At 50.2% G+C, this 15,820-nt stretch overlaps 1 protein-coding gene and 1 long non-coding RNA gene across 7 annotated transcripts in view; both read right to left on the reverse strand.

Annotated features, from left to right (window-relative positions):
• Kirrel3 (kirre like nephrin family adhesion molecule 3) overlaps window positions 1-15,820 on the reverse strand; it is a 557,396-nt gene that overhangs the window by 42,492 nt on the left and 499,084 nt on the right. For all 6 annotated transcript variants that reach the window (XM_048796103.1, XM_048796102.1, XM_048796106.1 and 3 more), the window contains exon 6: window positions 187-344. In XM_048796103.1, the coding sequence (XP_048652060.1) occupies window positions 187-344 (158 nt within the window). The remainder of the gene's footprint in view (window positions 1-186; window positions 345-15,820) is intronic.
• LOC125614026 lies at window positions 865-15,117 on the reverse strand. The gene is made up of 3 exons (XR_007344662.1): window positions 14,982-15,117; window positions 10,927-10,932; window positions 865-876 (listed from the first exon to the last, which is right to left on the reverse strand). It is a non-coding gene; the product is annotated as an uncharacterized LOC125614026 (long non-coding RNA).

A 15,820-nucleotide genomic window follows, 5' to 3' on the forward strand; every position in this document is an offset into this window, starting at 1 on the left:
GGGTGGGGGGGACATGGCGTGAGAGAGAGAAAGAAGCAGAGTAAGACAGAAAACATGCAGAGAGAGATAAGGAGGGAGAGAGAGAGAGAGAGAGAGCGAGAGCGAGAGCGAGCTAGCTGCAGAGAGACAGGGAGAGCTGTCCTCTCTGCCTCTGAGCCCTCCCTGTCCTTCCCCGCCCTGGCTCACCTTGGAGTAGGTGGCCCCGTTGATGACTTCTCCCTTTCGCAGCCAGATGATGGAGGCGGCAGGCTTGGCGTTGTCTGCATGGCAGGTGAGGTTGAGGGGGTCCCCTGCCCGCAGGCTGATCACAGGCCCCCCTAGGATCACGGGGTCATCAGGTGGCACTGTGGAAAGAGGAGCAGAGAAGTTAGGCTGGGGGCAGCCCCTTCCTCCTTCCCTCGGGGTAGCTGGCTGGGTGAGTCCTGTGGGGAAGATGAGAAACAATGATTAACCAAATCATCAACAAAATCCCATGGATTATGACAATAGCTGCACCAACAGCAGTCGTTCCTGACACATGCATAACTGCAGAGGACATGTCAGTTTATCGTCTGGTCCATGATGAGCACGTGAAGGGACGTGGCAGGTGTCCTCCTTAGTCTTTTAGATTTGGAAGCAGAATGGTGTGGCCCAGACATATCTATGGTTTCTTTCTTTTTAACTTTTTTTTTTTAAAAAAAAAACCAGAGTGCTATCCCACCTGTCTCTGATTTAGTCTTCACAACAGTCTTTCAAAGCAAACACTATTATCCCAATTACACAGATCCAGGAACCAAGGCTCAGCAGGATTAAGCAACTTGGTCAAGATCACACAGCAAATGCCAATACCTGGCAGAGCCAGGGCTGGAAGCTATGCCCGTACCCCTGGAGTTCAGGCTGGTCCCTTCCCTAGCAAGGGACAGGTGACAAGGTAATGCTTCAGGGTGGGGGCAGCTCTCTAAGGCACTATGCAACCCTGGCATTGGCTGAGCATCCCCAGGGTCAGAATGAGTCTCTTCTGCCCTGAATTTTCCACTGTTCATGATTGGTGACTGGGTTGGTAGCATGATTGGTGACTGGGTTGGTAGCATGATTGGTGACTGGGTTGGTAGCATGATTGGAGACTGGAGGTCCCCAACAAGGGATCCAGAATGCCAGGAGAAGAAGGGCACTGCAGTGCCCCACTGTGAAGAGTCCCTGTGCTCAATTGACATTTGCTAACTCTGGTGAGTCACACCTTTGGTCTCATGATCATTATGGGCTATAGGATGAGCAGTTTTGATGGTGGACCATTTTATCATTTAGAGAAGAGGCCCAGAGAAGTCAAGTGACTTGTCTAAAGACACAGAGCCTCCTTCACTGTGCTCATGGACACACTGAGGGTCTCAGGACTCTGTTTCTCCCTGGACAAGACACAGAAAGGGGGGGCTCATTGGAGACCACCTAAAGCCACTGTTTCTTGAGGAACCTGTCTCCCTTCCACTTGGAGGACTGGGTCAGTTGGCTCTGGAGTGTAAGAGGGGCTCAGGGTCTCCCCTGACACAATAGAGGTGTGAGCTGTGTGTGTGCTCAGTGAATGAAGGGGTAAGTGGATGACTGGGGCTTGGGGACCTGGCACAAAGGATCTTCCTGTTCAGTTGTTAGAGGAAGGCCGTCCTTCCACCTGGAGTCTGAGAGAGTCTGTGCTTGTGGCTGTGGGTCTGGGAGTTCTCCATGGGGGACTGTGTTTTCCAGCATCAGTCCTCAGGGTGGCTCCCAGAGTTTGCCCACTTGCCATGTCTTCTGGGGGCATTTCCCTGCCAGCCACCAGCTATTGGTTCTTTTTTTCGTCTACTCTGGCTTCTCTAAAACCTCTGGGAGGGCTCCACATGGGGCCAGATCAGTATCCAAAGCATCAAACCTTTAGGCTGGTTGTTCACCCGCTCCCTGCCCGGCCTTGGAAGAGGACTGACCTGGCATTAACAACCCAGCAGTGCCACTTCTTGAGGAAATCAACCCCCAAGGGCTCCCAAGACGGGACCACTGATCCCCTGGCTGCCAGCCCAGGACTGCAGGGATCCTGGCCTGGGAAGGAAGTCAGCCTAGTCCAGCGCTGCCTGGCCTGGGTTCTAAGCCAGACCTCCCCAGGGGAGCCTGGAGCTGCCAGGTTCAGAGGAAGCAGGCAGGTTTGGGCAGGACACAGCCCATGTTCGCCCACCCCAAACCTCTCATTAGCCCCCAAGGACTCCTTGGTGTGGGCGTGGCCGCCGAGCAGCCAGGAGGCTAATGAGGGCTTTCCATCAATGGCTGTGGACTAGCTGCCCAGCAGAAGGACTTCATCTGCCTGTGATGGGGTGGGTCCTTCCAGCAGGGAGAGCTGGGACTTGGAGAAGAATCCAGCCCTCATCCTGCACAAGGCCAGGGCCACTGCCCTTTCTATCTGTGATGGCAGCACCCTGCCTCCACTGGACACCCTCAAGGAAGAGTCACACCTGAGCTGCTGGGTGCCAGGGAAGAGCCACTTGGAGCTTCTGGAACAGAATGAACTGGCCCAGCCTCGTCTCCTCAGCCTCCCCAGTGATGAACCAAGGGATATGGATTTCAGGAAGATGTCAGGAAGGCTGGCTCCTCCCTGTGTTAGTTTTCTATAAGTATAAAATGTGAAGGTTCAACAGAGGACGTGGGAAGTTCTCTCCAGCATCGACATCTTTTGGGTCTGAGATGGGTTCAAAGGCTTGGCTGCCTGTTAGACTATTCAAAAATCCTGCTGCCAGGCTGCACTCTGATCAACTAGATCCCAGTCTCTGCAGGTGGACCCTGAGCATTAGGACTTTTTTTTTTTTTTTGGTGGGGGAGGCAGTTATTGGGAATTGAGCCACTTAGCCGCATCCCCAGTCCTTTTTGATATTTTAATTAGTAAAAGGGTCTCACTGAGTTGCTTAGTGCCTTGCTAAGTTGCTGAGTCTGGCTTTGAACTCGGGATCCTCCTGACTCAGCCTCCTAAGCTGCTGGGATTACAGGTGCGGGTCCCCATGATCCCCATATGTGACCTTGTTTGAGAACCAATCTTCTCTGGGCTTTTTGCTCAGGTGCATAGAACTATACTATTCCGATCAAGGTGTAAAGGCTTGGGGGAGGGGTCTTCTCCCCAAACCCAACAGTGAGGCCTCAGCCATTTCTTCTTGCTTCTCTAGTGTTGTCTTTCAGGGATATTGGATTAGAGGGAGTGCGGATGAGGGGAGAAGGGAGTGGGGGCTGTTGTGGGAGTTCTCAGGCGAACACACACACATTCACACACACAAACATCCACCCTCAGAATGGGTCCTGATTACATCTTCCCAAATAAGTGGTTATCATGCTGGTTATTCATGTAGCCATGCATTATTGATTGGCCTTCGCCTCGCTGCACACCAGATGGGGGTAGGAGGGTGTGGGTAGGGGCTGGGGCAGGTGGGGGTGGGGATGGGTGAGGAAGGAGGATGTTTAGGGACCAGCCGGCTGAATAGAAATCAACAGTCTCTCTTGGCAGCTGTAGCTCAGATGGGGGGCGGGGGCAACTCATTACCTCTCCATTCAGACTGGGGCCCAGGGCTGGGACAGCTGGGAGGGGAGGAAGTTGTGGAGCAGCCCGAGCCTGGAGATGCATTATTCATACATCCCCCTCCCAGGATTGGTTATTATCCTGAACCACTATAGCGTTTGGTCTCCTAATTTTTAATCACAAGGAAGGTGGAAGCGTTAGCCTTTTTGTGATTAATCCGGAGATAAAAATAGTTGACTGTTTTGGTGTTGTGCCTATTGTCAGTCAGGAAGAAAAATTGCATTAACTGTTGGGGGACGGAGGCCTGGGGGAGACCTGATCTTATCTCAGGCAGAGTGTGTGCCAGAGCTGGACACTGGCCCTGAGGGAGGCCACACCCTGCCTCAGACGGGCTGGCATGAGGAGACTACAGCACCCACCTAGTTCCTGGGGCACTACTTAGGAAAGGAATAAACCATTCCAGAGAAGATTCCGCCATAATAGAGGTGGTGGCTCTTTGCATTTTACTGTCTTGTCATCTAGGATTTGGGCAGTAGCTGAGGGTCCCATCCCTGCTCTTCCTCTCCCTGATACCTGCTGTGGTGGGCAATGTGGGCCATCTGTCTCTCTCTCTGTGTGTGCAGGGAGCTCCTGAAGGCTTTCTTATGAGCTCTGCTGCCAAGCACGAGGGGGTCCCTGTGGAAGGGTGGGGTGAGGAGACACCACACAGCTCAGCTCTTCACTGACAGAGATGGAAACTGAGGCCAGAGAGCACAAGGGGCTGTCCCAAAGTTGCTGGTGAGTGAGGTCGAAGAAGGATGAAGTGGTCTTGGGAGGTGCATCCTGGCTCCAAGTAGGGAGGTCAAGTTTTCATCTGTTTTGTGAACTCAGGTTCTCACTTCCTTTCTACCTGAACAAGATTCTGTTGCTAAAATTGTCTGAAACGACCGCCCAGCCCTGTAGCTCTAAGGAGTGCTCCATGAAGACCTGGGGCATCAGCATGTGGTGAGGGGGTCCTTTCCATAGGACAAGACAGAGGCCAGACAGAAGGCTGGGGTCAGAGGCCTCTGCCCCATTCTGGAATTGCTGCCCACTCACGGCCTCTGTGCCCAGTGACTACACAAGGGTCAAGCTCGTTGACCTGTTGACCAACCTTGGCCGAGCAGCCTGGGAAGACTCTCTGTGGACAACACCACAGGTTTCCCCAGAGTCCACCTGGTCACTCAAGTGGGCCCTGCCTGGGTTTCCAGAAATTCCTCAGATGCTCTGACAGCCCAGATGTTGCATTCCCACAGAAGTCCCCTCTGGGGCACAGTTGTGGCTTGAATCAGCGGTGCTGACAGGGGAGCAAGAGGTCAGCTCGGTCATCCTCCTGCCTTCAGACAGCACAGTGGGGAAATTTATGATGCTTAGCCCTTTGTAGAGCAGGGCTGGGGCTCCAACAACTAACAGCGCATTCTCCACAAAGCATGTGCAGAATGGCCTATTCAAAACCAGAATCTAGTAGGACCCTGCTCTGCTTCGAGGGCTCCCCACTGCACTTGAACTTCTTGATGCTGCCTGCAAGAATCCATATCCACGATCCTTGCCGCCCCCAGCACATCAGTTTGTTCCACCTGCTTCTCAATTCCCAGGTCCTGGCCCCATCAGCTGTTCTGTCTGCTGAACACTCAATCTCCTCCTTTGCCCAGGGCGTTGCCCTGGCTCTCTGTCTGTCTGTCATGCTCTTTTCTGCCTTCGTCCTGCTGGCTTCTTCCTATGATCAGGATGCATCTTCAATGTCACCTCCTCAGAGAGGACCTCCTTGACCACCCTAAGCTACAGCCCCTTGATATCTCTTCATTACATCACCCCACTTCATCTCTCCCATTACTGGCTTTATTTATTACCTGTGACCTCTTAGTAGAGAGGAGAACAAAGACCTTGTCTGTTTTGGTCATTGTGGCATTGCTGTGCCTAGATGAGTACGTGGCACTTAGTAGGGGCTCAATAAATATTTTCAATATATTTATTTTTCAAATAAATAAAAAATCCTCAGCAGGAAGGGGGCACAGATGTTAGCTTCTGAGGTAAGTACTTTTTATACTGTGTGTGTGTGCATGTGTGTGTGTATGTGTGTGTGTAGAGGACACATGGGGGTGGGACGAATGAGTGTTGGGGAAGTAGTGGATAAAGAGGAGGCACTTCCTAGGCTTGACTGAGACAGCTCTGTGGAACTATCTGGCTTGGCACTAGGGCCTTTCTGGAGAGAGGGAAGCCAGGGCTGGGGAGTGCTTGGTGCTGGGACTGGGGTTGGTTCTCAGCAGCACCAGCCTTCTTGGAAGGAGAGGAACCCCAGTCTGATTTGCCTGGATCACAGGCTAGAGGGAGGTCAGTGGGCTAAGCATGGTGACAGATCAGATACTTGGCTGAGTGAGAAGATTTATGGCTGGTGGTTTGTATTTCTTTGCTTTTGGGGTTCAGCCCCAGGCCCCAGAGGCTCTGGGAAAGGGGTGGTTAGGTGGCTGAGCCAGTATTAGGAGTCCCATTGTTGACTAGAGATGGGAGAAGGCCTCTGGGCTCAATTCTCACACTCTGAGAATCTTCTTTGTTCCAATGTCCCCAGCTTCCACCCCAACCAGAATTCCTTTCTGCCCTGCCTCTCTTCATCTCAAAATTGCTGTTTCCATTTTCTTTCAGGGGCCCCTTCCATATTACGAATTGTAACAGCACATGCACTGCCCTCTCTGAGCTGATAGTGAGACCTTGATAACTCAAAGCTGGTGCCTGGATGCACCTGTGTGGGGCATAGGCGTCCTCTGGGAGCTCATTCGAAAGCATGTTCCCTGTGTTCCACCTTGGAATTCCCAAGTCAGAATCTGCATTTTTCCCCCCTGGTACTGGGATTGAAACCAGGGTCTCACACATGCTAGACTAGCAGTCTACCACTGAGCTACACCCCTGGGCCTTCCTAATTTTATTTTTGTGAGAGGGTCTTGCAAAGTTACTGAAGCTGACCTCCAACTTGCGATCCTCCTGCCTTGGCCTCCCTAGTCACTGGGATTACATGTGTGCTTCACCCTGCCCTGGTCAGATTCTGTTTTTGAAAAAAGATCCCAGAAAATTTGTGTGCATATTCGAGTTTGAGGAGCACTGCTCTAAGGCGGTTCTAGGAGGAATTTCAAACTGATGAACTCTAGGAGAAGCTCACTGGACAAGGAGAGCACTGATGACTGCCCTGGTTCCTTCATTGGCTTCCTGCTAGCTCTGGTCCTATCTGGCTTTCAACTTGGAGAAGAGACACAGACTCCTTGTATACTGGCTTTGAAGTCAGAGGTCCTTATTTCAGAATAGGTCCTCTTCAAATGCCATTTCTTTAGCTTGAAATGCTGGCTTTCTTTCCCCCCTCTTCTCCTGGGTGGCCCTTACCCAGCCTTTAAGACATAGCTAAGAGGTCACCCTCTCCAAGAAGTATTTCCTGAATCTCCCAGTGATACCACGTGACTTCTGACTCTATCCCATGACATCCCGGGCATGTTCCCATCTCAATATCTAACATGTCTCATGGAAATATCTGCATGTGCTATCTCTCCCTTAGGCCATGACCTCATCCATTGATCCCCATCGCCTGGTAGAGCACCAGCCACACAGGATGCAGGGGCAGCATGATGTTTGCTGGGCTTAACTAGGCAGGAGTCCATCACTTTACCAGTCAAATGATTGTGGACAGGTGATATAATCTCATAACTTTAATTCTCTTATCTGAGAATGGGATAAAAAATGCTTATCCAGCAGGATTATTAAGCAGATTCAATCATCTTTAAGATATAAAGAATGTGACAAGGACTTTGCAAAGGGCTACACACATCTTGGTTACTATGTTTAATTTTTAAGAAGAATAATATTTAGGAGTTATGTGAAAGACACTGTGCTAAGGACCTCTTGGTCTATTTTCAATATCCCTTGACAGAGGATTTCTAAAGATTTCCATTTTACCCAGGCACAGTAATCCCAGTGGCTTGGGAGGCTGAGGCAGGAGGATCACAAGTTCAAGGGCAGCCTGGGCAATTTAGAGAGACCCTGTCTCAAAATAAAAAAAAAAATAAAATGAACTGGGATGTAGTTCAGTGGTAGAGTGCCCCTGAGTTTAATCTCCCAATACTGCAAAAACCAAACCAAATCAAAACCCAAACAAACAAACAAACAAAAAACCCCCTCTATTTCAAGGATTAGGAAACTGAGTCTTAACAGAGCAAATTACTTAGCTAACATCATATAGCTGTAAGTGGTATAGTTGGAATTTAGATTCAGGTTTGTTTAACCCTATAATATATTCTGCTAGAGTCAGAGAAGCTCACAAACCAGTCCATGCACCTCAGCAACCTTCCCTGCCAACCCTTTCCAGCAACCTTCATCTTGATCCTACAGTTCCTGGGGACAGTCTATGTCTCTGGGCATTCAGACCCACACTCCTCCCTGCCCTTCCCCAATCTGAATTTCTGTTGCTACAGGAAGCATGATCCTCGCTCATGGTTGGTGCTTTCATAATGTCTGCTAAAGGAATGAATGCAGATTTTAGCAGTTCATATCCACTCATTGCTCACTTTGGTGGTTCTGCCCAAATCTCAGGCTCTGGGTCATGAGGAATCCCAAAATCCGTTTCCTCATTTACACAAATGTGCCACCTAATGGCCAAAGTTTTGAAATGCAAGATGTCAGCACACGAGGGAGAAGGAACTCATTTCAAGGGTGGATCATTCAGGCTGAATAATCACTAGGAAAATTTGTACTGAGCACTTACTATGTGTTGGGCCCTCTTCAAGCATTGGGGGTACAAATATCATGCCCTAGCTGTTATACTTTTCTTTTTAAAAGCAGTCTTTTGTTTTAGGGGTATCATCCAGGAGGCTTTCAATGGGGGAGAAAAAGATACTGCACTTTTTCAGTTAGTCAAAGCTAATTGATACTCTCAGTCCTGTATGACTGCCCAAAGCTCTGAGCTCCTGTAGGACTCTCACAACTGGGCCCACACTGTCTACTCTTTCTCCATTCCACTCCAAACCAGCCTACCTCCATTATGGCCAGGCACGGTTCTGGAAGCATACTCTCTGTGATCACAATGTTCAATGGCTCCTGCTGCTTCAGCATAAAAACTCATTCCTGGTCAGAGGGTGGTCAAGATTCCTGCAATGAGGACTTACTTCTCTAGCTATTTTCTCCATGTTTAGCTGACCTGGACAGTTCACCTTTCTCAAGGAGCTTGCCCTCCTTGTGAAGTCCCCTCTGCTGAGTGTCCTTGCTCCAAACCTTCATCGGAGTGCCATTGTCTTCTCAATCAGTGCAAGGGCTATTATTGTCTTGTTAACTCTTGGTCATTTTTTAAAACCCAGTTATTGTCACCTCTTGCAGGAAATCTCCTGTTGATCCCAGCCCCTGCCTTTCCCCCTCTCCAGCCATGACACCATGAGGGCACCTCCACCAGTACGTGGGGCATTGGTGCCATCACCTCCTTGGGTACCTGTGCCAATTGGTGCTCTCTCCATCTGCTGGCTCCACTAGCCTGTGAGTTCCTTGAGGGGTCCTGGCCAGATTCCACTGAGTGTGAAGTAAACTCCCTCCTGCCCCCTGAGCACCTTGCTTGTTCCCCTTCCCCTCACCTCATCTGTATGCCATCTGCTTGTGGACTTGCTTTAGGTTCCCTATAGTTTCAGGGTGTTGTCTTGTCACTGCTTTGCATTTCTCCCACCACTTAACACATTACTTTGAAAAGTTGTAAGAAAATAACAATATGAATAAGTGCTAACATTGATTTAGGGGTTATAGGGAAAACACTCCTTGGGGGTACAATGCAAATGTCATTTAAGCTTCACAATAACCCTATAAAAGGAAGACACATTTATTATGGGCATCTTTGAAGTGAGGAAACGGAGGCACAAAGTAAAGTTATTGACTCAATGTCACATGGCTAGTAAGTAGTAGAATTGGGATATGTGTAGGGTTGGCAGATTGAGCACATAAAAATATAGGATGCCCAGTTAAATATGTACCTCAGAAAACTAAAGTATTTTTAGTGTAAGTATGTTGATCCGAAATTCACATTTAATGGGACATCCTGTATTTTATCTGGCAATCCTGTAGATGTGTTAATTACATATATGTGATTTCATTAATTTGGTGTCTTTTCATTCTCTTCTCTCTCCATTTAGAACAGGATACAAATAGGGTTTTTAAGGATGTGGTGTCTGTTGTAGGCTAGGTCTGGAATTTCTTCCTAAGGTCCAGGTGTTAAAAATGTGGTCAGCAGCACTTGGGAGGCCCTTTGAGAGGTGGGGACAAGTGGGAGGTCTTCATGTCATTGGTGGCATGCTCTTGGAGGGGACTGTGGGACCCTAACCTCCATTTCTTTTTCCCTCCTCAGGCATGAGGTGAATGGTTTTGCTCTGTCCCACTGTCCTGCTACAATGTGCTGCCACAGGTACAGAGGAAGAAGGCAACAGATTATGGACCCAAATCTCCAAATTTGTGAGCCCAAATAAGCATTTTCCTATAAGGTGATGATTTCAGGTATTTGCTGTAGTGATGAAAAGCTGAGGAGCACCGCTCCTCACACACTCTGGCACAAAGCACAGACATCATCTGGGAAGTAAGGCGGGGAGGGAGGGAGGAAGGAGGAGCACTGCACAGACTTGGGGTAATGGCTCAGAGGGAGGCATGCTAGAGGTTGTCAGCTCTGCCCCTGTCCTGGGAGGGACCCTGGACCAGCAGACATCCAAGGTCTTCTCCCTTGGAGCTCATATGGTGGTGGGTAAGAAGGGAGGCTCTGAAACCGGGATGCATAACTCGGCCCTGGCTTTATCACTCACTGGTCTTGTGGCCGGACTCCCTGTCTGTGTTAGACCATGTCATAGATATTATGGGATTTATTTCACAGGACGTTGTGCTGGTTAAATGAGTTGATGCAAGTGTTAGAAACGTGCCTTAACCCAGAGTTTGGCACCATGGTAAGAACTCAGTCAACTTTAGCTCTGCATGTTATGGTTGCCCATTCCACAAGTAGCTCCATCCCTGGTCGTGTGAAATGGGCTATTCCAATCTCTTCTTCTGTTACCATGCGTTGTGCTGCAGCCCCAGACTCTCTAGATGGATTGTTGGTCCTTGGCTTAAGCACCTACAAAACCACCACAGTGACCCTGAGGAGGTCATTCACCAAGGCCTAGCAGAGATGAGGGGCGTGGGTGAGGACAAAGGAGACAGATACTATCAGTGACAAAATCAAATAGTCCCATGTTTTCTCTTTTCGTCGTTATTGCTGCAGTACTGGGGATGGAATCCAGGCAAATTCTGTACCTCTGAGCTATGTCCCCAGGTCTTTTTAGAGACAGGGTCTTGTTAAGTTGTCCAGACTGGCTTTGAACTTGTGATCCTCCTGCCTCAGCCTCCCACGTCGCTGGATTACAGTCCTATGCCACCGTGTGCTGGCTCCTTGTTTTCCCTGTTAAATTAGTACCGGGGAACATTTCCGATGAAACCCGGCAAGAGGATCTGAGCTGTCTCATCAGGGAGGGACTGTTTGTAGGGAGACGGATGTTTCATTAATACCAAGAAGGCAAACAAACCATAGGATGCATGTAAAGCAGAGGGCTGGAGGAGAGCAGGGGACCCGGAGTGCCACCGTAGTGCTCTCGCAGCAAACCGACTCGCTGCGTGTGCGCATGTGCGGGAGGCCACACTCGTGTCCAACTCCGCCGTGTGGAAGGCAGTGCGTGGCTGCTGGGTACACAGCAAATGTGGGAGGGCTTGACAGAGTCTCCCGGGGGCGGTGCCAGCAGGGAAGGGACAGCGTGGCGTGGGGTGGGAGAGAGGAGGGGCTCGGGCAGGACGGGTAGGAAAAGCAGCCGAAGGTGTGGTGGCTCCCTTGGGCCAGCTAGGAGATGTGTACCAGCTGCCCTCCTAGGCCCGCAGAGAAAGGGGCTGGCCTCCTTGTGCAGCTCAGCTCCTGTGCTGACCACAGGACCCAGGAGAAGCCTCCTTGGGCTTCCTTCCAGGGCTCACAAATAATTTCTCCTAGCTCTGACTTTGACCTCATTTTGGAATTCTCCCCCTCAACCTTGCCTGATCTCAGGAGAAGCCTGTCATGGTGGCTGCCTCGTGCTTGTTTAAACCTCACAGTCACCACACTGCTGGGTCTCCTGGTCCAGTACCCATTTTGCAGATAGGGAACCTGAGGCTTAGACTGGCCAGTCGCCTGGGTCAAGTCATACACTGGCATGTGTGGGAGCTGGGGATCTGGCCCACTCCTAAGGGCAGTGCTGTAGGAGGTGGACCCACAAGAACCTGGCCTCTGTTTACTCTGGCTGCTTCAACAACTTCATGGCAGTCCAGCTGACCCAGCAAAAGGCCTGCTGGGACTCTTGAGTGTCCTTACTCATCCCATAAATAGAAAGCAGAACTGATTGGTTGGTTTTGCTCTGGACTCCCCATTAGGCACATCCACCTTCTCAAGGATTTTTGTGGCTTTCAGTGAGGAGGAAAATGAGGCCAGAATGAGAAATTTCTCTACCAACAGACAGCCTGGAGCCTCAGAGGTCTCTAAAAAAATGGAGGGGAATGGGGAAAAAGGTCACCTCATTAATGGGTTTAAAATATAAACCACGGAAATGCCAACAACTGTCTTTCGGAATGAGAAACTAGAAACACCTTGGTTAAAGGATAGCAGGGAAGATAGGAGAAGGAGCTGGAGAAGTGACCATGAGAGAGGAGGGCACAAACGGTAGAGATGGGCAGAGAGGAAGAAGCAGAGCCAGGTGGGGTTCGAGTCACCTGCTCAGGAAGAAGTCAGATGTGAAGAGAGAAGACACACCGTTCTTTGGAGCAGGGAACAGTACAACCAAATGGCAGCATGCCAAGGAAGGAAATAAGTACTTTCTCCAAGCCTCTTGCTATAAAAATTCATTTCAGGGAATCCCAGAAAACCACTAAAATGTACCTTTCAAATTTATGCAAATTTACCAGCTTCACTAGGTGCTAGAATCCTAATAGAAAAAAGTCAAATTCTTTTTTCTGACCCCAGCCTTTTTTTTCCCCCCCAAAAGTACAAGCCTCTAAATTTAAAAAAGGATAACGAATGCTTTTAGAATTCATTATGGGAAGGTGTTTTAATTCTCATCTAGAGTTTGGCCTTATAGATATTTTTGGAACCTCCCATCTTCCTCATTTTTCTTCACAAAGGGAAGTCACATTTCTCCACAGAAGTGGGTGAGCATCGCATTTCATTTTATATAGCTGGTACATTTTATAGGAAACATTCCTGTGCTCTAGTCTTTTAGGATGCTTCAATGGGAGAAATAAAAGGCTGTTGTCTCTTTCGTGGCTCCAGGGCATCCCTGAAAAAAAATTCAAGGAGCTCCGGCCGGGGAGTTGTCCCATATTTGGGTCCTGCCAGCTGACACTCAGATAGAAGATAGCAGAAGATTAGCAGGAAGGGCTCCCAGGACCAGTCCCTGATGGGGGTGTAGGAACCACAACTGGACCCAGGGCAATGCTGGCAGCAAAATGTTCTCAGCAGACACTGCAGGGAGCTTGAAGCTTGAAGGGCCCTTAGAATGGTCACCTTTTGGTGCAGGAGGACCTGGCCTTTGTGCCCTGTGGGAGACCATTCTTTGAAACAGGCTTCCTCTCTTCAGCCATAGGAAGTCCCCATTGTCCGACTTAGCAGAGAACTGTTGCCTCCAGCACTCCAGCAGTGGGATCCAAAGGTCAATGTCTTTTTGACCTTTGTCCTGAAGCTGGAAACCTGGGTGGCACACCACACCTGCTACAAGGTGTTGCTCACTAGGGTGGAACGATGGGCTCCTCTCCTCTTTTTCTCTTATCATATTGAGGTGGGATGGGGTTGTGGCTTGGGCAGAGAGTGGGGTGCATCAGAATAAGCCCTATATGAGAAGCACTCGCCTACCAGGTAAGGAGGAGATCCTGGCCCCACTCTATGTGTCTGTAAGCTCTGTTTTTGGGAGTAGGGAAGGACTCTCCATTGGATTCTGATCATCTTTACAACTGGCGTTTGCAGGTGTTGGCGGGTGTGTGTGTGCATGTGTTGGGTACCCCTGTGGAGCCAGGTCAGGTGAGGTGAGGAAAGGGCATAGCCCCAGAGGGTAACCTTGAACAATTTCTGCACCTCCAGAGTCTCAGCGTCCTCCTCTGTAAAGTGGAGCTAAGATGTGGCTCACATGGTTCTAGGATGTGGTCGGTGCTCTGGAAGCAGCCAGCTGGGCTGACTGAGATGAGGGCTGCCGTGAGCCCCCGCCACCTTGGCTCATATTAGGTGAGTGCTTCCCTGGGGAAACAGTGTTAGGGAACCCTAAATCAAACGCAAATATGCAATAGAATGGAAGCCACATGGGAATAGCCACAATGTCTCATAGTGGCAATGACCATGGTGACCTCGCCAGATCAGACTGTAGTGCCATACAGGACAGGTAAGCTTTGTGGCTGCTGGGTGGGGGTCTGGCCAGATGGAGAAGGATGCTCTCTAGACATTCCTAACATTTATACCAGCTTTCTACTTTATGACAGACTTGGGACAGACTTCTGTGCTAAATTCTACCCCATAGTCAGCCACTGTCTAGTGACCTCACATCCCAGGGAGTAGGCATGGAGGGGCTGCTTTGGTGATCAGGGATCCAGGGATTGAAACTGGGATCTGAGTAGATCTTTTCAGGTGAAGAATGAGGATTCTAATTTCACCCTCTTGATTTCAAGCCTAGGGCCCTTTCCACTTGTTTCTTCCCAGCAGGGACTGGGCAACCTGGGCACATGAGAGGGCTACAGGATGAACCCCCTGCCCCAGTGATGGCTTCACAAGCAAGATGCCCACCTTCCTTATTCTGAAGCAGGGATCTCAAGCTCTGCTCTTCTGGCTCTCCTTCCTGTCTGGATCCCATGTGCTCTTGCTCTCTTGACACCCTGGAACTCCAGTTTGGCCCCTTCTACCATCTGGGATCTTGATGGGATCTTTGGGCTTACTATTCTTCCCCCAGAATGTGAATTCATACCGGTGTGTGGTCCAGATCTCAACTCTAAAGTTTCTTTTTTTAAATTTTCTTCTTTTTAAAAATTCCAGGTTAGGGAGGGGGTGCTTTTCTCTCTGCTCTCCTGCCAGCTGACACTCAGATAGAAGATAGCAGAAGATTAGCAGGAAGGGCTCTCAGGACTAGTCCCTGACGGGGGTGTTGGCCACCCTCTTACTGGTCTTGGGGAGCCTGGTTCTCATCTGGGGGTTGAGGGCAGTGTGAGCAATCTCCATCACCCATCTCTTGGGCCTTGGGAGCAGGTGCCTGGAACCTGGGTGGCCTGGCAGACAGGATGGGAGATGAGTGGAGCCGGTCCCAAGAGCAGAGGGGCAGGTGGTGCAGGCCAGCGTGGAGCTGCTTCCTGACCTGCGGCCCATGGAGAGCAGAAGATGGATGCTCCATGACTAGATGCCATGCTCCTCCATCACTCGATCAGAAGGAGCCTGCAAGATGACCTCTTCCTCTCCTGGCTCCCATCTGCTCCCACAGGCTGCTAGGTGACCCCCGGGAATGACAAGCCAATCACACTGCTCCTTCGCTTATGGTGCCCAAGGCTCTGTGGCACCTGGGCTTGGCCCACCTGTGCAGCCTCACCCCATGCCCGCCTCTGGCCTTATGGCTCTTGACTGCGGCCATATGGCTCTTGGCAGCCATGGCCTCCCAGGCTTTGGGCCCAGACTGCCACTCTGTCTTCCTAGAATGCCTTTCCTTCTCTCTTCTGACTGTGGTCACCTATGTGACTTTCAGGCTTTGCTCGAATTCCCCCTCTGACTTCCAATGGACTTAGATGAAGCACCTGTGGGGCAGGGACCAGTGTCATCCATGTGTGTTCTAGTGCCCAGCATGGTGCCTCAGCCATGGCCCAGCTGCATAGAAGCTCCTTTCACCTGCAGAACTGGTGCCTGGGAGTCACCGGTGGCTGGATCAAGGTTCCTAGCTCAGCTGTGAGCATCCCAAGGGAACAGCCCTGTTGGGTTCCTCATAGTACCTCTTGACCCAGCTTGGGGACTGATCAGAGCAGGTGCTGAACAGATGAACACTGAAGATACGACCCGACAGTGAGGAGAGATGCCTGCCTGAAATGGGGAGTTAGGCAGGAAAAACAAGAGCTTCCAGATGTGGATACTATGAGAAGGGCAGAGCCAGAGAACACGCCTGTGAATTGATTATCTAGTATGTTCCAGAAGATTCCTTTGGCCCTACTGGCAATCCATGTTGGATTCATAGGTCGATTTTGGGAGATGTTGGGATTTGGGCTCCATAAGGGCATTGCTGGTTCCGAGATGGCTGCATC

This window comes from Marmota marmota, unplaced genomic scaffold (genome assembly GCF_001458135.2).
Source record: "Marmota marmota marmota unplaced genomic scaffold, marMar, whole genome shotgun sequence".
Taxonomy (NCBI): domain Eukaryota; kingdom Metazoa; phylum Chordata; class Mammalia; order Rodentia; family Sciuridae; genus Marmota; species Marmota marmota.